General features: G+C 58.9%; 8 protein-coding genes across 8 annotated transcripts; 4 read left to right on the top strand and 4 right to left on the bottom strand.

Annotated features, from left to right (window-relative positions):
• Nucleotides 1–867: 867 nt before the first annotated feature.
• On the top strand, nucleotides 868–2,484 carry DCS_07947 (bHLH family transcription factor; the record flags this gene model as incomplete). The annotated part of the gene is made up of 1 exon (XM_040805230.1): nucleotides 868–2,484. The coding sequence occupies one exon, from the start codon at nucleotides 868–870 to the stop codon at nucleotides 2,482–2,484; it is 1,617 nt and encodes a 538-aa protein (XP_040655334.1).
• Nucleotides 2,485–3,430: 946 nt separating this feature from the next.
• On the bottom strand, nucleotides 3,431–4,714 carry DCS_07946 (uncharacterized protein; the record flags this gene model as incomplete). Its single annotated transcript, XM_040805229.1, has 1 exon — nucleotides 3,431–4,714. One exon carries the CDS (start codon nucleotides 4,712–4,714, stop codon nucleotides 3,431–3,433), a length of 1,284 nt encoding a protein of 427 aa, XP_040655333.1.
• Nucleotides 4,715–4,748: 34 nt separating this feature from the next.
• On the bottom strand, nucleotides 4,749–5,738 carry DCS_07945 (uncharacterized protein; the record flags this gene model as incomplete). The annotated part of the gene is made up of 1 exon (XM_040805228.1): nucleotides 4,749–5,738. The coding sequence occupies one exon, from the start codon at nucleotides 5,736–5,738 to the stop codon at nucleotides 4,749–4,751; it is 990 nt and encodes a 329-aa protein (XP_040655332.1).
• A 1,080-nt stretch (nucleotides 5,739–6,818) lies between these two features.
• Nucleotides 6,819–7,289, top strand: DCS_07944 (uncharacterized protein; the record flags this gene model as incomplete). The annotated part of the gene is made up of 1 exon (XM_040805227.1): nucleotides 6,819–7,289. One exon carries the CDS (start codon nucleotides 6,819–6,821, stop codon nucleotides 7,287–7,289), a length of 471 nt encoding a protein of 156 aa, XP_040655331.1.
• A 1,147-nt stretch (nucleotides 7,290–8,436) lies between these two features.
• Nucleotides 8,437–9,748, top strand: DCS_07943 (Protein kinase-like domain protein; the record flags this gene model as incomplete). The annotated part of the gene is made up of 2 exons (XM_040805226.1): nucleotides 8,437–9,171; nucleotides 9,251–9,748. The coding sequence occupies 2 exons, from the start codon at nucleotides 8,437–8,439 to the stop codon at nucleotides 9,746–9,748; spliced, it is 1,233 nt and encodes a 410-aa protein (XP_040655330.1).
• Nucleotides 9,749–11,866: 2,118 nt separating this feature from the next.
• On the top strand, nucleotides 11,867–13,725 carry DCS_07942 (zinc finger protein; the record flags this gene model as incomplete). Its single annotated transcript, XM_040805225.1, has 4 exons — nucleotides 11,867–12,055; nucleotides 12,351–12,504; nucleotides 12,555–12,680; nucleotides 13,115–13,725. The coding sequence occupies 4 exons, from the start codon at nucleotides 11,867–11,869 to the stop codon at nucleotides 13,723–13,725; spliced, it is 1,080 nt and encodes a 359-aa protein (XP_040655329.1).
• Nucleotides 13,726–14,039: 314 nt separating this feature from the next.
• Nucleotides 14,040–16,193, bottom strand: DCS_07941 (putative MFS transporter; the record flags this gene model as incomplete). The annotated part of the gene is made up of 3 exons (XM_040805224.1): nucleotides 14,040–15,379; nucleotides 15,447–15,591; nucleotides 15,648–16,193. The coding sequence occupies 3 exons, from the start codon at nucleotides 16,191–16,193 to the stop codon at nucleotides 14,040–14,042; spliced, it is 2,031 nt and encodes a 676-aa protein (XP_040655328.1).
• A 3,921-nt stretch (nucleotides 16,194–20,114) lies between these two features.
• Nucleotides 20,115–25,859, bottom strand: DCS_07940 (Serine/threonine-protein kinase domain protein; the record flags this gene model as incomplete). The annotated part of the gene is made up of 1 exon (XM_040805223.1): nucleotides 20,115–25,859. The coding sequence occupies one exon, from the start codon at nucleotides 25,857–25,859 to the stop codon at nucleotides 20,115–20,117; it is 5,745 nt and encodes a 1,914-aa protein (XP_040655327.1).
• Between the last annotated feature and the right edge of the window lie 993 nt (nucleotides 25,860–26,852).

Below are 26,852 nucleotides of genomic sequence, written 5' to 3'. Positions count from 1 at the left end.
CAGGTAGGTACCTACCTAAAAGGCTTCGTGTCCTGGTACGAGGTACTTGCGCACGCTTGCTTAGCTTCCTACTTAGTAGGTACTGCAATACAACCTAGTAAGTACCTCATACCCCTAGCACGATCCCTCCCCCCTGCTCGCTCACCTCGCCCACCCCATACCCAACATCGCTTGGCCTCAGGCTGACTTTCCCACCGCTTTACGCTGCAACTGTCTTACAGCGCACGCCAAGTCGAGACCGATTCCTTGCGACGAAGCCTCTCCGACCTCGCCCTGCTCCAACCAACCTTTGTACTTCTCACCCCATCCGCCACCTCCACCGCCTCGGACGCTGCACATCGCCGCCTGCATCGTTCTTCCTCAGGGCGCCTACCATCTGTCTATTGTTGCCTTTGCAACACGCAACCCGTAGATGGCTTGGAAGTAGCAGCCGCTTGCCTCCACGACCATCCATCCATCCACCCCGCAGATACATCACAATCACGCACAGGTGAGCTGGAACGACCGTCCCCCGACCCCCTCCCAAACCACGTCAACGGGCACGACCCTTGACACCACGTACCTCTCCCCTCGTCCGTCGCAGCTTTTGCCACCCCCTCTGTCGATCCGCCGCCCACTGCCGTCACCAAGTTAAACCGTTTCAATGCACGCTCCGTTGGCTGACTTCTTACCCGTCATTGCCAGACAGCGCCCAGCAACCTTATTCATCCCCTTCGTCCGCAGCAAGGCACTTTACGCCGCCCGTGACCTCTTGCGTGCCCAACCTCCGAAACCCCGCGCCTGGCGTAGCCGACAGAGGAAGTTCGCGGCGCGCATCGTCCTGTCCCGAATCCCAGGCTGTGCCTGCGCCGCCTTCCATCCCACGCAATGGCCCAGCACGGGTTCAACCATTTCGGCTCCGCCAACGCCGGCAACATCGACCCAAACGATCTGGCCATGGCCGGCGGCTACTCAGCGTCCTTCTCGACCACGAACAACTTCAACACCGGCTCCGGGAACGCACCCAACGGTTTCTCCAGCGGCTCTGCCGTCTTCGGCGACGACGAATTGCTCGACGGCCTCGTCAGCGCCTCCGAGGGCCAATCGAACATGCACGGCCACGGCCACGGCCAGGACTACGGCGTGAACATGGCCTTCTCCCAAGGTCCTTTCCAGTCTCACCGAGGAGGCTCCAGCTTGCACGTGGATCCCTCGCACATCAACGGATACTCCCACACTCCGGATGGCGATCCGATTCAAAGCCCCTACGCTACGGGCTTCGGCGGCCAGTTCCGACAGATGCAGAACCACTCGCTCGCCACTTCACTGCATTCCCCCCTGTCGTACTCGGGATCTCCGCTGGCGGGGAACGAGATGAACGCGGACGGTGGCGACCCAGCCTACCTCAACGCCAAGGCGAGGGCCCGCATGTCCGCCCAGCAGATGCAACGCAAGGCCTCCAACACGCGGACCCCGATGACTCCCAAGACGAACGGCATACACGGCCTGCCGATCGTCTCGCAGGACTCGCCGGGCTTCGGAGCGCAGCCTGTGCGCGGCTCCGCCAGCCACGAGAAGTCCCCGTCTGGCCAGTGGATGAACACGCCGACGGGAAGCATCCCGGCCTCCTACAACTCGGGTTTCTCGTCGCCGATGCAGCAGGGAATGGTTCCCATAAACGAGGTCATACTGAAAGGCGGCACATCCATGCCGGCAAAGCTCGGCGTCGCCCCGAACGCCGTTTCCACGCAGGAGATGAAGCGAAAGCGACGTCGCGAGTCTCACAACCTCGTCGAGCGTCGCCGCCGCGACAACATCAACGAGAGGATCCAGGATTTGAGCAAGCTCGTCCCCACGCACCGGTTGGAAGACGACAAAGTCCGCAAGCTCATCCAGAACGGAACGCCGCTGTCGCCGACGCTCACGGGCATTTCGAGTCCATCGCAAGCCACCTCCGGCCTTGCCGGTCCCGGCGCTCGTCGCGCGGCGAGCGTCAACACCGGAAACATCACCACCGGTCTGCCCATCGAGGACAAGGATAAGGGTCCCAACAAGGGCGACATCCTCAACGGTGCTGTCAGCTGGACCCGCGATCTGATGTGGATGCTGCACCTGAAGCTTCAGCAGCAGGAGGAGCTCATGAACATCATTGCCGAGCTCGGTGGCCACTTTCCATTCGAGCTCACCGAGGATGAGAAGCGCATGCAGACCGAGCTGATGGACGCCATATCCAAGAACGATACCGGCACCTTCTCCTACTCCCGGGCCGCCGGCTCCGGCCTTCGGGTCCCCAATCACACCGACTATCGCGGAGACCCCGTCGGCAGCTTGGCCGCCAACCTGAGCGCCACGGGCATCACGCCTGAAGACAGCGGCAACGTGGTCATCAGCGGAGACCTCGGAGACTCGGCACGATACTGGAATGATATGGATGACGATGGGAGCGGCCACGCGGCCATTCATTTCAAGGAAGAAGACGAATACGACATGGACCTCACTCACTAGGCTCCCCGTTTCGTCGTCCTTGGCTCCCTCGGTCATTGCGCGGCCGTTGGCCTTGATTGTCGGTCGCGACGAGGATATTTGATGGGGATGAATGGGCATCGAACAGGTGTGGTGTGTACTTTGCCTCGTCTCCTTGGGCGTTGTGGGACCTTTGCGAATTGTCAATCTGTGTTTTGCCGCAACTCTTTCTTTTATACCCTACCCTAGTATTTGCGATGAGGGATCTTGTATTCCCTTCCTTTCCCTGCGGCGTTCAGGGGGTACCCGTTTATAGGTGACTGCTGACCCGGCTGGATTCATGGTGTTCTGGAGCGGATCGAGCAGGGATTGCTTATTTTATGTCGGAGCCTATCTACACAGTGAGAGATGTCTGCCTCAGCCTGCTTTTCCCCTAGATTTCTACATTCTATCATCTGAATCTCCCCCGCAACGTCAACCCCGGCTGCATAATCTTGCGATGCCTTGGAGGCCCAGGCAGAGCCTTGAAATTGCTTCCTTGTTTGGGGGGTTGAGCCCCATGTAGCGCGTTACGTGACGGCCTGGTGGAGTTTGTTTCTTGAGAATCGATAACATGCGTGGCGTCGTCATCGTCATTTCGAGCCGCGTCGCGGTCAGTGTTGGCCTTCATCATGTTCCGCTGTGTTCCAAGCTCCCTCTGCATCCTCACACCCATGTACAGTACATGTATAATACCTAGCTGTTATCTACATGGCGGACAATGTACCGGCATACCACCGAGACGATGGACCCCTCCGCAGAGGACAGATCGATCGATTGACAAATTGAGGTAGCTGCCATGAGTTGACCATCTCGCGTGTCGGCCCCTTTCGGAACCATGCGTCCTTGGACAAAGCACGGCACAGCCAGGTTCGAGACGTGACCGACACGTCCTGCAGCCGAACCGGCATCGTCAAGAAATTCCACTGCCTTTCGCCGAACCAGCCACTCACCAGTGCCTAGTGCAGAGCAGGTGCTCACCCATGGCGGAGAGGAGGTTCCATGTCTCCTTGCGCTTCATATCCTCCAGCAAGGCGATCCTCTCTAGGGCGCAGCGGCCGTCAAAAAACTTGCACATGAGAGGCCACGCAGACCGCGTCTTGTCGTCGCGCAGGCGATGTGCAATGGCGGACAGGTAGCGCGACTCCTTGCCCGTGGCCTTCTTCGCATCCTGGATGATGTGCGGCGTGATGCCTGCTAGGTGCGGCGCATCGTTCATGGATGGGTGGTCCGTGGCAACAGGGGCAGTCTTGCGGGCGTGAGCCGTGGCTTTGTCGGCGGCTTCCCGGGTCGCCTTGATGGCTATGCGTTCGAGGCGGGCCATTTCGGCAGCGTGCTCGGCGGTAGGCCGCGATGACGCCAGGCTGTCCGTGCCGCTGGCAGTGGCGACATCGAGTGAGGGCTCGACAGCGGCGGTCGGGAACGTCGCAGGATCGTCGGTGGGGGAGGCTGCAAGATGTGTCCCAACGTCCTCGACACGAGAGTCTCGCGCCGCGGCGGAAAGCTCCTCTGCCTCCATCTCATAGTCCACCTCGTACAAAATCTCGGGCCAGACAACGACGTAAGCAAAGGTGCAGAGTTGGGTGACCCACCCGCCCCTCACGAGCCAGGCCAGCATGCGCAGGTAGAGCGGTCGATGGGCCTTGCTGGGGCAAAAGGACTTGTACGTCTTGGGAGACATGGAGAGCTCGGCGAGAAAGTTGGCCAGCGGCGGGGCGACGGGGAACGCGAGCTGCCACTCTTGCGAGGCGTCGGCGAGGCGTGTGAGGTCACAATTGGGGGAGACGACGTAGATGTCGCGGGCGTGCAGGGGAGGGATGGCGATGGCCCGGCGCCAGAAGATGAAGTGCTGGGCGTACTTGCGAACCTGTCCAAGCGTGAGTATGCTGCTCTGGCCGACCTGATAGAAGCTGGGAGAGAGCCATGTTAGCATCATCAGCCTAGCTCGCGCATGCTTCAAGCGCGGATGAAGTGGTTGGACATACGACATGGTCGGTTTGGCGAGGCGCACAAACTCGGCCATCGACACGGTGGCCGGATCTCTGTCCGCCTGAAGCTCGGCGGCAATCTTCTTCTCGTCGTCCATGAGGAGGAGGGCAAAGTTGCGATCGAGAAAGCCGGGCTCCTCGAGGGCATCTTGGCTCAGGAACGCATTGGCGGTCGTGAGCCAGAGACCACGCTGGCCCTTCTCATGCTCCGCCGGCAGGTCGGAAACGTAAAAGGCAGCGGGCATCTGGACCGAGGGGGTCAGGATGCCGGCGGCCGTATCAAGGTGGAGCGTGGCAATCTTGTTCTGCAAAACGGCCTCGTAGATTTCGTGCAAGGAGGCGGCCAGGGACGACGTCTGGAGGAGCTCCTTCCACAGCGCGTTCATGCTCTTCTCTGCCACGCCGAATCATTAGCAGCAAGTCGGGGCCGTCGCGGAGGAGCCGCTTACTGTCTTCGCGAGCCTTTTCTTTGGCGGCGAGAATGCGTTTCGACTCCTTCCACACAAAGTCGCTGTGCTGCTGGCTGTACTTGTACGCCTTGTTGACCTTTTTGACAATGTTGCTGTAGACGAAGCCGACGAGCTCCCTTGCCTCGTGCTTCTTCGGGTTGAGGATGAAGACGAGGTTGAACATGGTCATGGAGCTACGCTTCTCCTCTTCCGGGTCCTCCCTCTTCACCTCCTTGTCCTTTGCGGCCGAGGACTCGACCGGCTTGGCGACGACGACGGCTGGCGGTGCCTGGTCCGTTTCGTGAGGGGCAATGCTGTCATCGGCCAGCTTCGAGGCCGAGTTCTGCGACCTCTCGACCCTGTCGATCCTGTCGACCCTCTTGGTCCTCTTCCACTTGCCATTGTCGGGAACATGGACGGGATAAGATATACAGAGGAGAGGGTCCAGGGACAGGCGGAAGAGCTTCTTGTGATAGGCCCGGGCCGGCGTCAGGATGCCGGCCAGATCACGAACGGGAAATCCGGCGACGCGCTCCCAAGGGAAAATCTTGGATCCCGACTCCGTTGTGATGTGCTCGTCGTGATGAGGATGGGTGTTGGGGGTTTGGACGAGGCCGGCGTCCCGGCTGGAGTTGACAGACAGGCGTTCCAGGAGCAAGTCCTCGCCGTCGACGGCCTCGGCAGCGTCGGCGGGTCCCGGCGAGGCGACAATGGGCTGCACATGGGGAGGATAGTGGAAAACAAAGGCCGGACCGTCGCGGGAACGGTTGATGACGAGGGCGACGGCGAGAAAGTTTTGATTGTTGATATCGCACGACATGGCCACGTCGTTCGTTACCTGCGGGGATGCGGTCCAGGGTACGGAGACGGGAGGCCACAGGCCTTGCGGGCGAACGTCAACACATCAAGGGTGCATATGGATGGATGAATTCTCGATGCCAGCAACGAGCAGCAGCCGCTGCTCATCCGCGACTGGGCCTTGGCGTGCTACGGCGAGGTGGTGGTTGAAATCCAGCGAGCACTTTCCGCGGGGGCAAGTAGCGACGACGAGGGCGGCAGGGAATATCGGGTTCGTAGCAAGTTTTCTGCCAGCATCTACTGCGGATATACGGAGTAGTACTAGCTGGGTTCCCTGTAACGACGAATTGGACTCCGCTGTAAGTAGGTAAGTAGGTGTACTGTAGCTGCCAGGTCGAGCTACTCCACTCGCTAGGAGGAGGCCTGCATCCATCGAGCAAGTATCGCTCAGGACAGGTGCTTCGGTGCAACGCGAAAGCTCGTACGGTACGGTTGACAGGCCGCAAGCGCGTGCAGAACAAGAATAGACAACGCCGGGGGAAAATGGCGACAGGAATAGTAGGCCTCGTACCAGTAGCCAACTTGGTGATGTTTGGAGAGAGTAGCCCCAGCTCGATTTTCGGCAAGAGCAGGCATTTACCAGCCGGCTCGAGGATGCGGAGACGGTGCATGTGAACGCCCAAGGTACACTGTTGGCTGTTGATGCTGAACGCATCGTCATCATTCTCTCTGCACTCTTACCGCCGTGTTTGCTCCATGTACTTTGTACTTGGAGTTGTACTTGTACTTCGTACGAGTCGGTAATTAATACCAATCAATCGCCATTCCGGATGATGCAGGCTCGACATGCATGGCCACGCTGAAAATAAAGGGACCCAGGTGGATGGACATGGTCCCGCACTCCCGTTTCCGTTCGCAACGTTCAAACGCCACTCCGGACCATGCGAGCTATGTGACATCACGGTGAGAAGACAGACCTCGGCGGCGTATCGCTCTGGGGTACCCCGCAGGCCGATCGAGTGAAGGGATTGCAGTCCGTCAGTGCTCCTCCTCTCCCTTCGAGCGTGCCGAGTTCTCCAGGAACATCGGAACATCGGCCACCATGGGGTCCTCGTCGATTTTCGTCGTCGAGATCCGGGAAAGGTCTTGCGACCGCTCGCAGGGGCCCGATCAGAACTCTCCGGGAAGGGGGCGAATCGAGCAGCGCGTTGTCCTTGGTGCCCAGCGTTCTCGCGAGGAGAACACGTCGTCGGTGGGCAAAGTGCAAGCGGCCAGTGAGTTGTTGGGCAAGCTGGTCAAGAACATGCAACAACTTGCATTCGACAGTGGCCTGAGGCAGTCAGCCATGTCCTGTGGCGGTCGACTGTGCTGGAAACGCAAGGGGCGTAAGGCCGTCTTCCAATTCGCGTGCAAGCCAGACAGACCTGCGACAGGCATCAATGAACAGCAAACGGCAGGCTCCGCTCTCCTCCGAGACACAATACTTCTAGGTCAACGAGACGTATCCGGAGTGCGAAGCGGTCTGATAATGCTGCGGGGACGACGATGTGAGCCACGAAGCCAATGTAAGTAAGTAAGCAAGTAATACAAGTAATTAATTGCGGAGTAAGCCGATGCACAGTAATAGCGGTGCAAGTACTCCGTATACTTGGGCACTTGAGTACACCCAAGTACGGAGTACTGTGCTTGCCGAGGTGTAGGAACAAGTACACAACTTCGGAGTAAGTATTAGTTCGTACTGTAGTTGTAAGTACTTACTTCGTACTCCGTACTGGTTGCGTGCATTCCATACTCCGTACTTATACAGGGATATATTCGTACTCCGTACTGCGCTCAGCACTCCGTATTACTCCGTATACCTGTCCTGCATTCTAGGCGCCTGCTGTACTGGTCAATCTCTCCATATCACTGGTACGCCTACGCGAGGTTGTCCGTTGGTCGTGCCAGCGCGGTTTCACATCCATCCCGTCCATTCACATGCTCATCGGTCGCTGGCATTGAACGCGCATGTGCTCGTACAGGTACAACAAAGCCCCCAAGTTCCCGACCCACATTCCCATCCAGAGAAGTACATGTACTTGCTCCAATCCATATACTCTAATTTGGAGGTACGGGTACGTCAAACGCCACGCGAATCATACACGCCCACAAGTACATGTACATATTTTGAGTAACCAAGGGGCCGTCCTCCGTACTCTTTACATGCAAATACGTGGCATACTGTACGCTTACTTGTACAACTTGGTGTACATGTACTTGCTGTGTTCAGTGCATGCACCACGGTGCTGTACTTTACACCACCTACTCCGCAACTAGTAACCAGGCACACAATCATATCCCTCGCATCGCACGCACTAACCGCATACGCGCACGTCGAGAGATTAGCGCTGCTGAACCGCCTGCACCACCCCAAGCAGGGGACTCGTGCTAGGTGAGGTTGGCAGGAAGTCGTGTGCAGCCCTTCCCGGCCTTCCCACCCACCATCGTCTCCGTCCTCTTCGCCTTGTTGACCTCGGCATCCTCAGACAATCCCGTCGGAGTGGCTACTGGCAGAGTCGAAACCGATTGGGGTCGAGACGTTTGTGTGTTTGCATCGGAAGCACCACGGTCCATGATTTACCTGCAAATGAGGGCCCCCTAAACTCGCAGACTCCGCCCCCGTCCGTCGTCAAACGTGCCCCAACAACACGCGTTGTCCAACCGATCCGCCAGTCGCCGCCATGTCGCCCGCCGCCGCCATCGCAGGCGACGAACATGGCCACGTACGCTTCATCCCGCTGACGTACGACAACACCGACTCGAGGCGGTCGGCCCTCAAGCTTCTCCTCGCTCTCATGCCCCAATGGGCCGCCGACGAAGCCTACCTCGACTTTGTCCGCTTCACCGACGGCATCACCAACACGCTGCTCAAGGCCGTCAACCGCCGCCCGGGCCTGTCCAAGGCGGAAATCGACCGCGAGGCCATCCTCCTCCGCGCCTACGGCAACGGCACCGACGTGCTCATCGACCGCGAGCGCGAGGCGGCCAACCATGAGCTCCTGATGCGGTACAAGCTGGCACCCGAGCTGCTCGCTCGCTTCGCCAACGGCATGATGTACCGCTTCATACCCGGCGCCGTCGCCCAACCCAAAGATCTCGCCGACCCGGAGATGCTGGCCGCCATCGCCAGGCGGTTGGCGCAGTGGCACGCCACCGTCCCTTGCCTGTCCGACGGGCCCGTCAAGCCGGACCGGGCCGCCAACGGCTCCGGCAACGTCGCTCGCGACGACAGGACCAAGGTCGTCAACGCCGCGCCCGGAAAGCCGTTCCCCAACCTTTGGACGACGATGCAGAAGTGGATCCTAGCCCTGCCCACGGACACGGAGCCGCAACGGCAGAGACGAGAGAGTCTGCAACGGGAGTTCGAGGAGCTCGTGCCGAAACTGAGCCAACGCCCCGGCCTTGGCAAAAACGGGGTACGCGCCGCGTCGAGACGTCCATCCGCTTTCCCTGCGCCGTCGAAACCTGTGCTGACGAAATGACGGATTCATGCAGCTCGTTTTTGCCCACTGCGACCTGCTCAGCGCCAACGTCATCATACACCGTGCCGCGGGCGACGCGCCAACGGTGAGCTTCATCGACTACGAGTACGGTACGCCATCGCCTGTCGCCTTCGATCTGGCCAATCATTTTGCCGAGTGGGCGGGCTACGACTGCGACCATTCCGCCGTGCCGACGAGGTCGCAGCGGTTGGCCTTTGTCAGGGAGTACATCAAGTCGTACGCCAAGTTGTCGGGCGAGACGATGGACGAGGAGGAGGAGACGCGCAAGCTCATGCATGAGGTCGATGAGTTCCGTGGCGTGCCGGGCTTCCTTTGGGGCATCTGGTCTCTCATCCAGGCCACCATCTCGCACATCGCCTTCGACTACGCCACCTACGCCGAGGACCGGCTCAGCGAGTACTGGGCGTACAAGGCCGAGGCGGATGGCAGCCGCGAGGCGTCGGGCAAGGAGATGCCCTTGCGGGAAAAGACGTGGGCCAGGCGCGACTGATCAAACGAGGAGCAAGCAGAGAGAAGGGGGAGGGAGGCGTGCCCAACGGATGGCGTCTCGGTCCAAGAGCGAACCGAAGCGGAAGCGTTGCACGAAAAACGGGCACCGGCGTCCACACGCCTCAACCGGCAGCGCGAGCGGAAGGCATCTGCGCAAACGCCTTCGTTCTCGGTGCGGTGCGGACGAGTACAAGGACGTGGCGTGTAGGCAAGTGTCCGAGGGGGGCCGAGGGTGGCGCTTGATGCTGTATTCCCGGGAGCGTTGATGGTAGCCAGAGCAGGCTGCCGGAACCAGCGGGCCCCTCGTGGACAAGATGGGACGAGCAAGTCATCGTAGTTGGGCACCTAACGGCCATTTCAATATGAACACTTTCAGGGACAGGCGGGCACTATTTCTGATCGAGGACGTTGTGATCATTCTGCGAGTGCCGGTGCAACTGCTGCTGCGCTTGGCATTTGCGGAGGATTTGGCCCGCAGAACGCCAAACAAGCGTGGCCGGTTTCACAGCATCACCACGACCACCGCAGAACTACTCTGCACACTTGGCACTGATGCCCACGTATGCCCACGGCATATGTCTGGTGACACTTGCTCGTGGCTGGCCGGTGCTGTGCAATGTGTCCCGCCATGCACCGACCAGGGTACGTCATTCATAGCAAGGGCGGAGTCCACATGTATAAACTAGCAGCATCTGCCCAGGTTTCAGTGTGCCGCCGCCGCCGCCGCCGCCGTCGTCGTCGTCGTCGTCGTCGTCGTCGTCAGGCCTGTGGTATTCACCGCCGTGTGCGAGGAGTGAACGGTGCTTGAGGTTTCCCGGTTCCTTGATGACACCTGTCCTTACCAGACCTCTTTCGAAGCGAAATAGGCTGCTGGCACTTCGACTTTAGGTGCGGCCATTGACTGCCATGTGAAGTGGACACTGCTGCAGTGAGCACCTCATGAATATTCACTCGTACCTGATCGTACCTGACGGCTGACTGGCTCTCCGGGCAGTGCTGCTCAGATGACCAAAGTGTGAGCGCGTGCGGGATATACATCGTGCATGCATTTATATCGTGCAAGGTATCCTCAACCACAGATGGAAGGAAGCATGAGGCAAGACTTCGGCACTGACGTGAGGGCACATCTCTACACACTCCGTACTACCTGCATGGTCTATACCCCCCAGGCCTTGCAGTCTGTCGTACGTGGACACGGGGGCGAATACAGTACAGCCTGAAACGTCCCGGATGATTCCCCAACCCCATCCTTGCTGCGCCGCAGAGGAACCAAGGCACAACCTCCGTACCTACCACTTTCGTTCTTGCTAGCAGCGGTTGGTCCTATACTTGGTTATTATTTGTAACGGTAATTGGTCAGGGAACGTACAGAGTACCCGCCTGGGCATCGAGCATGCATGCGAAAACAAAGTGCGTACGTGCGGAGCGACTTGACCTACTCGCATACGCACCCACCCACCTGCTCACAAGGAGGGAGTATCACGGAATTTTCGCAGCACATTAGTGCTAATATTAGTAAGCGTTCCCTCTGTCGTTTCGGCCACTGAACGAGCTGACGGTCGATATCGCAGGCAGGTGCAGGTGCAGTGCAGGGGCAGGGGCATCCCAACCCACCCAGCGCTGGTTTAATCCCTATCCCAACCAACGTAATCGTGCACACCCAACGCAAACACTCATTTTTTACTGCGTTACCGTTGCTCAGCATGAATCAACGTGACCGAAAATAGCGAAGAGATAGATATGCGAGCAATCGTTACTCGCAGCAAGCACCTTCGACGCCTTGACGCAGGCATTCACGCCGACGACGACGACGACGACGACGACGACGAGTGGGAGCGAACACGAGAGAAGGGAAGAGGCTGGCAAATAGAATGCAAGCAGAGTTAAAGGCGGAATGAGAGAAATAGACGAAAGCAACACATGAGGAAACGACGCCAGGCCGTGACTACAAAAGTCACTTGAGTCTGCAGCACAACGGACTTTGGAAAGATCTGGGCCACGTGAGTATCGAGGAGAAGGTGGCGCAACGGCAGCAACAGCAGCAGGGGTGCAACCTTTGTGCATTGCAGATGTCATCGCTGGCTTCATCTATGAGAATGACTCCGGACTCGCCTGCACTATGTCAGCCTCCGTACCGGACTCTCTGCGTGACCTCGACCACGCTGTCCGTCAGCTGCTTCGTCAACAAGCCGATATTCACACGACGTTTGACGCTTCGATGGCCGTCCAACAGAAATTGACGCTACCCAGGAGCTTGAAATGCTACGCTACAAGCAGAGTGTTCTTCAGCAGCTTGTCGATCGTCAGGGTATGTCCTCTTCTCTCTTGTGGCCCCAACGCCCAAGCCAGCCCTTCCTACATTTCGACGACCCTGCGCTTACGTCGAAACAAGGCCTGTCTTCACACCGGATGTAGGCGTCTCGCCGAGTCCTCCAGCCAAGCTCCAGATAGAAGAATTTCGTTCTCGCCAGGATGTTTGCGAGTGCCTCGAGTGGATGTGTCTGGGGCATGGTAGGGCTGATGCCTTTCCCATGTAATCCGTGTCACATCATTCGGGGCAAATCAAAGTAACGAAGGATCGCTGATCATGGCATCATATGCAGAGCTGGATCCCCTGGAACCTTTGCGTCAATACTCAGCAGACGCCCCGGCAGGATTCGCCACTTGGCTTGACCACCATGCTCGACATTACGACCACGCCTTGCATGGCGTCATTCGACGCCGAGCACGTTGCCACACCCCTCATCATGAATCTCGGTACAAGGGTTGGGACCTCTGCTGCATTCACTACATATATGGCTTCCCAGCCGAGAAGCAACGAGACGACCATGCGCAGGTGCACACGTCGCTTCCAAAGCGAGACCCTGATGTCTTCATCGCGGGCTCACCTCCTATGTCCAGCTCGAAGCCGCCGTCGTGGCAGGTTGAAGCTGGTATGCAACCGGCATGCCAACCATGGCAGCAGTCTTGGCCCGTGTCACCCTGCCTCCCCTACGACTTTCTTCCCAACCAAGCAAAAGTGAAGATTCTGCATCGGCGGCACATCATTTTGGTGTTCAGCGTTGGAGGACAAGGGGTTCTCCGGAGACTGGGACGTGGACACCCACCTACGGCCAATGGAGAAGCCGAAACCAGTCCAGATTCGGCTTGAATCCATCGACGACCTGCAGCTATTGCAGAACAAACATGGAAGCAAAGGACAATGCGTCCGCTGTATCGCTACACACGGCACAAGTACAGGATGAGCAGTGCACGTTGTCCCCTTCTTTGCCATCCGCACGCTGGCCGTGCCCCCCCCCCCCCCCCCACTCCTCCTCAGTGTTACGATAGCCAGCCCTGCTCCAACTGCGCATGCAGTCCTTCCCAGGGGCCAGAGGCATTACCCCCCCGAGGGATGCCTGGCGTTGCACGGCTGGTGGCCAGCATGGCCAGGGATCTGCCACGGTAAACTGCAGCAAATGCCCGCATCCTGACTGCGACCGCATCGTCAAGGACCTTGCCTCACACTTGGTCACGCACAAAGAGGTGCGTCCAGAGAAATGCCCGATCGCCTCGTGCCGATATCACACAAAGGGCTTCGCACGCAAGTACGTCAAGAACCGCCATGCCCTCACGCACTACCGCGGCACCATGGTGTGCCCATTTTGTCCTGGCCCTGGAAATCCTTGTGAGAAGGAATTCATGCGCGCCGACGTCTTCGAGCGGCATCTCGCCAACTCTCACAATGTGGAGCTGATGCCGCCAAACAGCCGCGGTTTCGGCAGGTTGGCCAACCTGCTACCGGAGGCCGCCAACAAGGAACAAAACCATGAGGGGTGCGGCTTGGAAGAGACAAGCCAAGAAGCGCAATGCTCCATTTGCCGGGTGCCATTCGCCGCGGCTCAAGAATTTTACGAGCACCTGGACGAGTGTGTGCTGAGCGTTATTATGCCACCTGTCACGGCCGCCACAGCAACGGTTTCTCTTTGGCAATCATAGGATGAAGACCCGAAGGGGATTTGGGCAAATTGACGTTCTTCTTGCCAGCAACGAACCCTCCGCCGAAGTGAATGCTTTACCGTGTAAGGGGGGGCCGCCACCTCTCGAGAATCATTGCAAGGCGAACCTGTACGCACAAAGCCACCCACTGGTTGAAGGATGATGAAAGAAAATCGTATTTACCCTAAATGCTACCCTCTGCGCATGCCCGATAAACGCCGTTGCAGTCAAAACAAAACCAATCTTCATGAAAATGCCCAACACACTCGGTGCACAACAGCCCAGGCCATATCCCCCAAGTGATTTAAACTTTTTTACTTGGAACTCACGATCTCGTCCACGGCAATCTTCTCACTCAACACGCCGTCGGAGCGCATTTTCTGAGGGCTTGACCGCTTGAAGTAGTTGTGAATATCCTGCGAAAACTCACCATCGTCGGGCATGCCGTGGTCCTCACCCTCCGTCTCCTTCGGGCCGCGCGCAGCCTGCACATTTTCCCACTCGGCACGCATGTCCTCAATCTTGGCTTTCCAGTCCAGCTCCGGGTCGTACGTCTTGCCAATGCCGCACATACGTTCCCACACGCTCAGGTGGGCAGGGTTGACAGCAACGCCGTGATACTCGTCGGTTTTGCCCTGACGAATGTAATTCCAGCGACGCTCCTGCTCCTTGAGGTCGAGGCCGGTGGTGTCGGGGAGGAAGAGCCAGGTGAGGAGCATGCCGGCGAGGCCGAACCAGGGGACAACGTAAAACTTGGTCTGGTTGTCGATGTAGTTGTAGAGCACAGAGGCGAGCAGGGCGCCGGCCTTGCCCAGGCAGGCAGAGAAGCCATGAGCGGTGGCGCGGATGGGCGTGGGGAAAACTTCACCGGCGATGAGGAAGGTGACCGAGTTGGGTCCGAACTGGTTGAAGAAGGAGGAGATGAAGTACATGGCCTGGAAGGCATGGATTCCGGCGGGGCTCGTATAGTATTCATAGTTGAAGGCCGGGATGACAAACATCAGGAAGCACATGAAGAAGCCAACCTGCTGCATCATCTTGCGGCCGTACAGCTTGTTGTCGATGAGGAGCGAGGCGAGATAGTACCCGGCGAGGGAAACGGTGATGTTGACAAGGTTCCAGGTCCAGGTGGTCATGAGAGAGTGAGGGTTGCTCGAGATGACCTTGATGAACTGGCCCTGGAAGAGCTTGTTGCCGTAGAAGAAGACGTCGTTGCAGAACCAGGTGCCGGCCGTGGCGATGAGACGACCGCCAAAGTGGGTGAAGCAGTAGCGGAGGGCGGTAAGGTCGTAGCCGGTCACGTTGGATTTGCTCTTCGCCTCGGAAAGCTGCTTCGAGGCCTGGGGCATCCTCCAGGTTCTGTAGTAGGCAAGCCATGCGGTGCCGATGGCGGGGAAGGCAAAGGAGAGGCGAAAGGCGTACTGCGCCGCCGAGCTGCTGTAGGGGGGCGAGCCGCTGCCGCCGTTGAAGATGACGAGGAGAACGATGAGAAGAACCTGGTTCACAAACTGGCCCCAGCCTTGCATGAGGAAGGCGGTGGTGACGCGGCGGCCACGGTGCAGGCGGTCCTCCTTGGTGGACAGCCTGCCGGCGGTGACGGCGCTCTCGAGGGATGACGTGGCGGTGATGGGGTACTCGCCACCGACGCCGAGACCTGGAGAAGTGAGAGAAGAGTCAGCCGTGATCTGCCGGCCGTCCGAGGGGAGGCTCTCGGGACGCACTGTAAAAGAAGAGGGACCACGCGTAGCAGATGACCCAACCTTCCATGGTTAGACCCCAGCTGGCGGTAAGCATCAGGAGGCCAATCAACATGATGACGGCGTCTTGGATGAGACCCCAGCGACGGCCGACCCAGTCGCCGATGACCTGGGTCAAGTTAGCGATGAAGGAGGCTTCCGGCGAGGGTCTGGGTGGGTGCGTACGCCAACGAACAGCTGGCCAACCATGATGCCGATGATCTCGAGATAGGTCACGCTGGCGATCCAGTTCTGGCTGCAGACCTCGTTCGTGTCCCAGCACTCGGGCCAGACCTGCTTGAAGAGCGGTTCGAGGTTGCCGATGGAGAAGAGGACATAGCCCTCGAGACCAAGGCCGGCGCCGGGAATGACGGCATGGCGAAAATACCAGGAGAGGGGCGAGAGGGGATCCTTCTTCACCATGGAGCCGATGGTCCTGATCTCCTCAGCGGCGGCCTCGCGGTCGACCTTGGAGACGAAGCCGACACGCTTGGCCCATGGCAGATCGGCCCAGTAGATGCCGTCAGGGGTGTAGGAATCGTCAGGGCGAGTGACATGGCTGAAGATTCGGCGTTCATCGGGGGTTACACCGGCAACGAAGTAGTCGTCGCTGTCATGGTCGCCAGGGGGGCCGTGGGGTATCGGAATCTCACCAGGGATTGATCTGGAGTGGTGATGGTGGTGGTGGTGATGGACATCACTGTCCGAGGAGGTGGAATCACGGGTCGTCATGTGGGCTGGCCGAATGTCGAAGCGGGCGAACCGATGGGCAGGACGGAGACGGACGTAGGCCGGGTTGACGTCGAGGTTCGAGAATATTCGTCGTCGACAGGATCGATCACCTCACGGCGCCTGCGGCTTGGTCGGAGGCACGCAAGAGGCAAAGGCTGCGTACGAGGGGAACAGGGAGGAACAGGATGAAGACGGAGATGAGGACGAGGAAGAGAAGGCGGAAGCGGGAGAGGGAGAGGGAGAGACGGAGAGAAGGGAATAATACTAGAGGCAGCAGAGAGCAGAAGTGGAGAGAATCATATCAGCACGAGAAGCGAATATCGGATACGACCTCGTTACCAGAAGTTCCGAGGAAGCATGGAATGTTACTGTAAGTGCATGTACATGTACATGTACTCGTAAATGCGAGTACATACATGTGCAGTACTTGTGAGTACAAGATGCATGGGAGGGAGCGGCGGACGGGGAATGACAATTCGTCATGTATTCGTACATGAACGAGTATTATTGTCCGGCGTACATGTACTGTACTGGCATTAATGTAAGTGTGCCTGCTCTTGCAACTGCAACTGTGTAGTTGCAAGTAAGTACTTCTACACGTAAGTACTGTACATGTAAGTACTGTACGTTGTACTGTAAGTGTGCAGTGTGGGCGTGTTAATACAACGCTTGAGTGCGCATTAAGGTGGGAGGAGTCAAATTTCTTCAAGCTTTCTAAGCTTCTAGAGTTGATCGGGGAAGCGACAACTGCGGGAAGGATCGAGCAACGACCGGGGGGCGCATTGGCCAGTCAGAGGCCACCGTCAAGAACGTGTTCGATTCTCTGGCTAGTGACGGTGCCCCGGGTTCTTTCTCCTCGCTATTACCGTGCTGGCTTGATTTTTTTTTGCGGAACCACTGCTTGACCTGACATGGCATTGGCGTGGCTTGCCTTGACTTGCTCGATGACGGCAGAGGCCGATGTCACCTTTTACCAAGCGGGCCCGCTCTTTAAGTTCCTTCAGAGCCGGTAACGAACCGTCCAGTACGGAGTAACGTTCGCCATGACCGAGGTGTGCACGACCGAGAAGGTGAGTGAGGTGGCGATGTCTTCCCAGGTAACGGTGGCGGTGCTGGTGGTGGTCGCAACCAAGGAAGAATTTTGTTCTGTTTGTCGTGGACGAGACGCCCTGCCTGAGAACTCAGATGCAGACACAGAACATCATCCTTTTTTAACTGGGTGCGAGCCGTTGCACGGAATACTCGGTACATAAGGAAGCGAGCACAAGTAGAAGTAGAAGTACATGAACAAGTAGGTGAATGGGTTTGCAGTACGTGTACAGTGTACATGTAGGTCGGTGCAGCGGTATGAGGCGAAGGTATCAGTTGATGTAGTTGTAACACGGAGTACTTGTAGTACGTACACTTTCGGGTGGCGCGGCACATCGGATCCCTGGGGGCGATCTAGCCAAGCCTTTTGCCAATACGGCAGGTAGGGACGACAGGTTCGCGGCACGTACCCCCGGTCATTCGCCTTGTATGCACGTTGTCGCCGAAGGGGAAGTCAGTCGCGTGCCTTCTTCCTTCCCACAGTCGGGCCGCCTGACAGCAGGCTCGACCGCACTCCTGCCAACATGCAATAAAGTACTCTCGCGTACAGAGTACACCCACAATAATACCCCGTACAACTAGGAAGGTTACTGGATGTGCACGTGTACTTACTTGCGCGTAAGTACGTGTCATACAGTGCTTAAGTACATGTACTTCGGTACGCACTTTTACGAGGGCAGCAAGTTTGAATACGCGTTATCATGCACTTGTGCAACATTGGGTGCTTGCAGGACACCTTTTTGTAAGTACTGTATATCTACAACTACTGTACAGTACAACTATGCACGTACATATGGATACGACCTACCAATCATGAAGTACGTACTGTACAGTACGGTGTACTTTGTGCTCCATTCATACAATTACAGTACTTGAGTGCTTATACAACTACACGTACTGTAGGGCTACATGTACCGTACTTGAGCAAGTGTACTATGCAGATACAACCCATCCCCTCACACAAGCAACCAGTGCAGTGCATGTATTTGCTGTAATAATATGTTATGCACTTACTCGCGCATGTATTCTGCGGTACGGAGTAGTTCACAACGCCTTCCAGTAAGATGAATCGATAACAGTACACGTGCAAGCGCGCAAAGCAACGTGCCCACTTGGTATTACTTCTAGCCAAATATAGCGATCAACGGTACGGAGTAGTGGCAAGACATTGATCTCTCAAGAACATATCGCAAGTACTTTGGCAACGAGAGCAGAAATACACCCAAGTAGGTGTACTTGCAAGTATTAATACTTAATGCCATTGCCGTAATACCCTACGAGGACACTGGCCTTGTGTGAGACGCATTCTACAGAGAATAATGTGCCATACTCGAATGAAAAGAACTTCTTATACGAGCATGTACATTTATATGAATAATCCCCATACAACCGAGGAAGCATTCTCGTCGTGACTCGTCTCTCACCATTCACCGCTCACCGCTCACCGCCGTCCACCTCGCCCACGAGGAAGCGAGAGCCATTCGTTCCGCTGCGGCGGACTTCGTTGCCACTGTACAGTCAGAATACCCGAGCATGCGAGCTCTTGGAGTGCATGTTCGAGAACGGGAGCACGAGGACAGAGTACGCTTACTGTGGGGAATCCCACGGCCCCCTGGCCCGATATCCTCGTACAATACTCCGTACTGACGATAATCCCCGTAGAATGAAGTAGATGTACGCACTCATTCGAATACTAGTACATGTACACTCGCCTGCCTCTAATTTGTCTACTCTGCAATACATTATCGTCACACTGTTTGCTTCATACCGAAGCGGGCGCCTGCTGCATCATGCATTGTCGCAGTCAATGCGGTGTCGGAGAGGGTGCGAGAGGCTGTCAAGTACCATGCAGGGATGATAATACGAATGCCGTTTGTCCAGGATATCCACGTCCAATAAACAAACGTAATTGAGTGTTTTACTGTTGACCAAAATAGAGCAGGCCGATTGCCAGTGCTCGATGAACACGGCCCCAGGTATCTACGCCTATCCTCCCTCGTACGAGTGCTACAGAATTCTCCTCGCCACCCTGCTGGAGTGCAACATCATGCCGGCATGGTCTCCTTGCATACGCATACGCCTTATCTGCACAAACCTACAACTCTGGTATCTGGATGCTGACTCTGGCCATTGCCCCATCCGATTATTCCTTTTCAATCGCATTTCGAAACGTATGGAGCAGCCAGGCAGCGATAGGAGTGCATGCACATTCGAGCACATAACATTATCGCGCTGGTACACGATGCAGCCTTCGCACAGTGCAGTGTACCCTCGGCTGTAATCATCATCTCTGCAAATCGTCAACGAATTGGATGCACATTCACTACGTTCGCCTTCATGCTCAATAACCTAATAAGTGACAGCTTTGAAATAAGTCTACATCGCCAGAGCAAGGACGAGAGGACCATCAGATCCACCCTTTCGACTTTGAAAAATGGCAGGTCGTGAATGCTGAATGGAAAGCTCCTTTGTGCTCGCATGACTGTCGGAGTGGCAACAGAATGGTCGTGGTCGTGACCTTGGAACACATGGCCGCACGTATCGTTGTTCTTACCGCCAAACCGACGCCGCGCTTCTCCTTCGAGCAATGTAGCGGTTCCTCAGCGCGTCTTCAAGATCCCAATAAACGCCTCGCTACGGCCGATTTGATTTCTTCGTACAGTAATAGGTCAAGAATCCCAAACCAGGGAAATCCCCCCCTGTTTCTTGGGGGGGGGGGGGGGGGGGAGGCCAAATCATGTTATGGGAAGAAAAACCACGCCCTTTGCGGGCATTGGCGTCGGCTCGTCATCCATCTGTCGGCCTATTCGGGTGGTTCAAGGCCACCGTTCATCATGTGTCGCCATGCTGACGCGGAGTGTCCGACGCTTCCGTCTTCCCCGTCGCGCCGACTTCAAACGTACCGCCGTTGAAAGGCGGGCCCATTGCGTTGTCGTCGACTGGTTCCGACAAGGGCGCTGCAGCTTCTTGCAACGGACTCGTCGCGACTTGCGTCACGGCCTCCGATGTCGTCTCCGAGCTCATCGTCACGCTGTCGTGGCTGTCGGCTCGCATCATCTCAATCCCTAGCTTGGAGCTTGGCAACGCCGCTTTGCCATGCAGGGGCTTGCTATTCCGACGGGTTGGCACATCCGACGTCGCGTCGCCCTCGTCACCCTTGTCATCGCCAGCCTCCGTTCCCGTCGTCGCCTGCTTCTCCGCGCCCTCCATCGGCGGCTTCCCCTTCTCCGCCGGCCGCGGGGGGGCTTCCATCCGCCCCGGCGAAGAGTGCTGCGCTACGAAGGATGGGCCCCCCTTGGACGACGGTCCTGCGCCCGTCAAGATGTCCGCTTCGTTGATCCCCAGCCCGGTTTCGTCCCATTCGCCGGTCCCCTTGCGGCTGATGGCCACGGAAACCCCGTCCATGGTGCTGGGTTCCGAGTCTCCAAAGACGCTCGAGCCGATGGAATCCTCTCGGCTCGAAACGGCGCCTGATCCTTGACGACCCGCAAAGGCCGAGATGCCGGATGTAGGGCTGTCGTCTGCTCGCGGAGGCACCTTTCGAAGGCCGATGGGGATGCTGGGATGCGGCAGCGGGCCGGAGGAGGCCCGAAATGGCGAATCTGGTCTCCACTGGCAAAGGGTGCGCAGCACCTCCGTCAGCTTGGACGAGCTGATGGGCTTCTCGATCAGAGAGTCAAAGTGATGGGGCCCCTGCAACTCCTTCAAGTATGCCGTGATGGCCACCATCGGCGTGTGGGTGTTGGTGTTCTTCGTCTCGCGAATCATGCGCGCGACGTCTGCCCCGTTGATTTGCGGCAGCTTGTACTCCAAGAAGATGGCGTCAAACTTGATCTCGCTCATCGAGTAGCGTATGGCCTCGGAGCCGTTGGCCACCGAGATGGTGCGGCACCGCAGCTTTTCCAACAGCTTTTCCATCACCATCCTCGAAACGGGATGGTCCTCGCAGATCAAAACGTCCAGCGGCCTAAACGTAGGACCGTCGTCGAATGCGATTTGCGAAAGCCGCCTCGAGCTCTGCCGGCGTCGCTGCACCCGTAGCAGGGCGTTGTGCTTGTCGCCCTCGTTGTCGGACGAGGACGGAGACATGTCGAATATTTGACTTCTTCGGCTACGGTGACGATGCAAAGCATCTGACGTCGACGGGTTCGACTCCTGCGAGCCAACCGTCAAGGATCTCGAGCGCCCCGTCGACAGTGCGCCACCGACTTGCGGCGCGGCGGCCAGCTTCTGAGGCGACAGCGCCAGGGGCATGGCCGCCGCTCCACGGCCCTTGATGGGCGACACGGAAATCGACGTGGCGGCCTTGTGGAGGGTCGGCACCGCCTTCAGGACATCGAGCGCCGCGGCAGGCTGCAAGGTCGTCGACTGATACGACAGGCTGGACGAGTTGCTCGAGGCCTTCCTTCGCCCATCCGCTCCTTGCCCGGCGACGAAGGAGACGAGCAACGGCGACGAAGGCTGCGAGGCCCGACTCGGCGACGAGTTGGAGTGGCTAAAACCCGACGGAGACTGCGGCCGGTTGCCCGCCTTGGCGTTGGAGATGGTCCTGTGCACGTGCGTGGACAGCACAGGGCTGGCATCGAGGGACGCGCCGGGAGACGTCGCGCTGCCCGCCGTGACGGGACTGACGGAGGGCTGCTTGTTCTGCGCGGCCAAGGCGTCGGCCCTCAGCTTCTGTATGACATCCTTGTTCGCCTTCTCCAGAACCGGCAGGTTCTTGAAGGTGAAGGCCCCAAAGTCATCCGTCGCAACAGGCTCGCTGAGTCTCCTCAGCTTCGGGTCTCGCACGTGTGGCGGGATGTGAAGGGGCATCAACTTGCGACTGGCGGAGTTGGCCTGAGCTCTCACCCGCGACAGCGCGTCGTGCGGTCGATCCGGGTAATCAGAACCCGCGGCAGACGACTGCGGCGATGGCTGGTCCTCCAACTCCTCGGCGAAAGATTGGAGGACGGCGCCTCGCGCATCGAAGTATTCGGTGTCTTCCAGGTTTTCAGGCTGGGGTACGAACTGGGCCTCGTCCTCGACCAAGGTGTCCCAGTTGATGTCCTTGAACCAGGCCTGGCTGCGAATCTCCATGCCGCCCGAGGCAAACTTCTCGTCCTGGTTGGCACCGAGCCGCTGCTTGGGATCAATGCAGAGGAGCTTGTTGATGATATCCTTGGCTTCGTCGGACACCGGCTCGCACGCGGACTCGTCGGGCCATTGAATATTGCGCGCCAGGATGTTCTCGAAAACCTTCTCGGCTTCGCTCGCGTGAAAGGGGGGGATTCCGTACAGGAACTCGAACATGATGCAACCCACCGACCACCAATCGCTCGTCTCGTCCTGCTTGTCTCCCTTGATGGTCTCCGGCGCGAGGTAGTCGGGCGTGCCGACGAAGCGACGATTGGCGTCGAGGGGATCGAAGAGCGCCATGGGCGGCGGCATCATCTTGGACGCCGGTAGCGGATTGCGCGCGTGGGTGTCGAGGCTGAGCCTGTTCATGTTCATCGCCGGAATGTCGGGCGACCCCTGGGCCGGCGCGTCGTCGTCCGGGGCCATCCTCGCCCTGGGAGGCTGAGCGCCAGGATCGGTGTCGTTCAGCGTCATCGAAGAGAGCATGTGCGTCATGGCCTCGCTCCCACCGCTGTCGCTTCGATGGCTGCTGGACACCCGACGAGGCTCCGGAGGCACGCAGGCTAGGCTGAAGTAGGACGGGTGGCCCGTACTGCCAATGTCCGGCGTCATCTGCGGCGTCGTGCTCGGCGAGTGCACGTGGCCGTGCAGATCAAGCGAGGCAGATCGAGACGAAGCCATGGACGTGGAACGGGCGAACGGGCCTTGCCTCAGCAGGTCCGGCGTCGTATCCGCCGCGTCGCTGTTCAGAGCACGCTTTTGGCGGCCCACCAGGCCCATTCGGGACAGGCCAAAGTCGGTGAGCTTGAGGTGGCCTTTCTGGTCGATCAACAGGTTGTCGGGCTTGAGGTCGCGGTGAATGATGTCTCGCTCGTGCAGGTGCTCGACGCCCAGCACGACCTCGCCGAGGTACTTCTTCGCCCAGTCCTCCGTGAGCCCGCCCAGGATCTTGATGAGCGAGGCGCAGTCGCCGCCGTTCAGGTACTCCATGACGAGGTAGAGGTAGTCCTTGCTCGAGAATGTCCAGTAGAGCTTGGCGACGAACTCGCTCTGCCCCTGCCACATCATGATGGCCCGCTCCGCCTTGACGTTTCCGACTTGGTTCTTGGCCACCATGTCGGCCTTTTTCAAAACCTTGATGGCGAAGTACTCGCCCGTGGATTTCTTCTTGGACAGGTAGACGCTGCCAAAGGCCCCCTTGCTGATGGGCTTGATGATTTCGAAATCCTTGATCGACGGCTGCGCCGGTCGTGGCTGCTGGGGAGGCGGCTGCGACATGCCCAGCCGCGGGGACGGCGGCCCTCGCAGGCCCATCAGATCCGATATGGCGGCCGAGGACTGCCTCCGGTGATGCCTGGTCGGGTGGGACACGGGGGAGCTGAACTCGCTGCTCGTGAACATGGGCGAGCCCTCGGGGGACGCCAACCCCTCCTGCGAGAAGGGGAGCATCCTTGGTTTGATCCGCAGCGGCGACGACGGCTGCATGGCGCGGGACGGCGATTCCTGACGGCGAGGGGACGTGGCCCCGGGAATGACGAGGCTTCGACGGTTGTGCCGTCTCGCACTCGCCGCACGCCTGAGGTCGCCGAATTCCGAGATGGGAGATTCCGTCCGCTGTGCGCCGCGAGAGGCGACGGAGGACGACCGCAGGCTCTCTCCGCTGTCGCCCACCTCCGCCTCGTAGAACAAAGAGGACCCTCTGCGTGCCTCTCGGGGCGGAAAATGGGCCCCCGACCCGCCTTCGGCGTGCGAGCGCGGCGTCGGGCATTCCCTCGGGCTGCTGGATCTGGTCGAGGCGAGAAAGGACGTCGGGCGGGACCTGGATCGGCTGGGGCTCGCCGAGATGTTGATCTGGCGAAGGGCCGTGGCCAGCGCCGACGGGTTGTTGGTCGACCGCCTCGCAAAGTCGTCCTCGGCACGACCGCGCGGTCCTTCGACCTCTTCGCCGTCGTCCGTGACGTCCTGGTATTCTTCGCGAACGTCCTCCTGGCCGACGTCGCCCTCCTCCTCGGACGAGTCGCTGAGCTGACCGGCCGCGACCCGAGCGGCCTTTCTCAGGGCCTCCTCGATGCAGTCCTGCACCAGCATGGCGAGCTCGATACGGATTCGTTCCGCGTATTCGATGATGCGCCGATGGCGGAACACCGCATCCACCTTGGCTCTGGCGGCCCTCTCGGTGTCGGCGCAGAGCAGGGAGAGGCCCTGCTCTTGCTCGAGGGTGTTGGAGCTCGGCGAGTGCCACTGCAGGACCTGCGATATTCTCGACTCGGACTGCGGGGACTGCGTGCGAATCTCTCCGTCGTTCTGCTGCGACGTGCTCTCCTTGATCGCGGGGCCGCTGATTTCGATGGCAGTGTCGCAGAGGTCCATGAGAAGCTCCACGATGCGCGCTTGCGGCCTTCGGATCGCGAACGAGCGACCCCTGGAGTGGCCGAAGCCGCCGGTCCCATCCCGCGGACGGGCCAGGGAAGTCCCCGGGGACGACTGCGTCGACGGAGGCGGTCCGATGGGCATGCCCTTGTACTCGGCCATGGGCCCGGCGCTCTGCTCGCCAGACGTGGAGCGGCTCTTGCGCGCCTCCAAGGCGTCGAGCACCTTGACGATGGCGTGGCGGTGCTCGGTCAAGTTCTCCTGGGCCATCTGGACATCCATCTCGGCGCGATGCTCCTGCAGACACAAGTCGGTGTGCTTCTCGAACCACCACGGAGGGATCTGACGCTCGCATATGCGGCAGAGCACGGGCGGGGGCGGGTCCCGAGGTTCCGCGTCGCGGCCGTCGGACTCGGCCAGCTGGGTGAGATAGCTGGCGAGGACCTCGGCACCCGAGCCGAGGGAGTCGACGATGACCCCGGGCAAGTCGATCTTGACCTCTTGCGGAGGCACCCACGGACGGATCATCCACATCGTCTTTGGGTACGTCGTCAGCACGGCTGCGTCGAGGGACGCACGGAGGGGGGTAGTGGGGTTGGGATGGGGGCTCACGTGGCTTTCCTCGCTGGAGACACTGTCGTAGACGATGATCCCCTGCGCCTCGAGGTTGGCGATTTGCGGTCCCGAGTCGGGGGCGTTGCAAGCGCAGTCGATCGGTTGCAGCATGGACAGCGGCCCTAGGTGGATGGCGAAGCTGATTCGGTAGCTCCGAGAATCATCTCGCTTCATCAACTCGACCACGTCGGAGAAGGCGGTCTTGTTTTCGCTGACGATCAAATCCGATATTGGGATCCCGCTGACGCTCTCAAAGGGCGTGCCGACGACATCGGTCCACGACGGGCTGACCCATTTGATCGTCCCATCCAGGTTGAGGTCGACGATGGTGTTTTGGGTCTGCTCCACGGCCTCGCGGAGCTCCTCTCGCTCTTCTCGAATGTCCTGACTGATGGTCCTCTCCATGGGGTTGGACTGCTGGGCCCTCAGCGAGGACACGGCCGGCAACGTGGCAGGCCCGGGCGGCGTGTCCATGGCAGCGGTCTAGGAGCCGGTGTCCAAACGGCAAAGGCCACCGGTCCACGGCTGCTGGCTCGGACGGGAACGGGGAATGGAGTGTGGGTATGTTGTTGGGCGTTCTGGGTATGAATGTGACGGCTTGCGTGCCCAGCAGGACCCAAGGTCTCGCAGCAAAGCGAGAGCTACAGAGCCGCAGGAATCGAATGCATGACTCGGTATTGATCGCCAGCGTGCATTCGCCTCTTTTCTCGCCTAGGGTGAGGGACAGGATTCGAGTCGGCCAGGGCGCGGCGCCGCTGGTGATGATGGATTGTCGACTACCGGGTGCCACCCGCCGCTGCACAGGGAGGAGTTCGGGGAACGGGTCAAAGCAGCCACGGCGAGGAGCCGGCTGCTCGAAGGCCTTCGGGGATGCTGGCGAACGGGGCGTCTCGATTGGGAGGAGAGGACCTAGGCTGGCAACCTGCTCACGGAGTGGGCGATGAGCCAAGTGCCGGGGGGCGGAGGGACCAAGAGAGTGCACCGTCAGGTGGCCTCGGGGAAGAATGTCAGTCGAAGCTCGTGCAGCGCCGTTCCTGGCAGGGGCCTAGAGAGGTGCCCGGGTGAGTCAGTGAGCCAACCAAGGTAGTCGTCGTGATCATTACTCCATTCGAAGGACGAGGTCAAACGTATGCGCAGTACGGAGGAAAAACGTAAACCATGCGTTCGGGGCACTGGCAGCAGGAGTCGTTCAGATTAGTTGTTCGAGTTGGAGAGAGACAGTCGAGAGTGCGAATGGAGCCACTCGGTTGGCGGCATATTGCGGGGGTGGTCCGCTAGCAGCCAATCACAGCGTACCGCCTTGGCCAATCTCATTGCCGCCGAGCAGCCCAGGACACACTCCGTGCCCAGCGTCCAGTGACCTGCGAGCTTGTGTCTCATTGTTTCCCCACCAAGGACAGGGAGCTGGGATCCACTTGATTGGCTCCTCTCCACATCCGCTGATCGGAGTACCACTGTGCGGGCTCT

The sequence above is a fragment of the Drechmeria coniospora genome, chromosome 03 (genome assembly GCF_001625195.1).
Source record: "Drechmeria coniospora strain ARSEF 6962 chromosome 03, whole genome shotgun sequence".
Taxonomy (NCBI): domain Eukaryota; kingdom Fungi; phylum Ascomycota; class Sordariomycetes; order Hypocreales; family Ophiocordycipitaceae; genus Drechmeria; species Drechmeria coniospora.
Note: the sequence above shows the minus strand (reverse complement) of the source record. Positions and strands in the feature narration are given on the sequence as shown.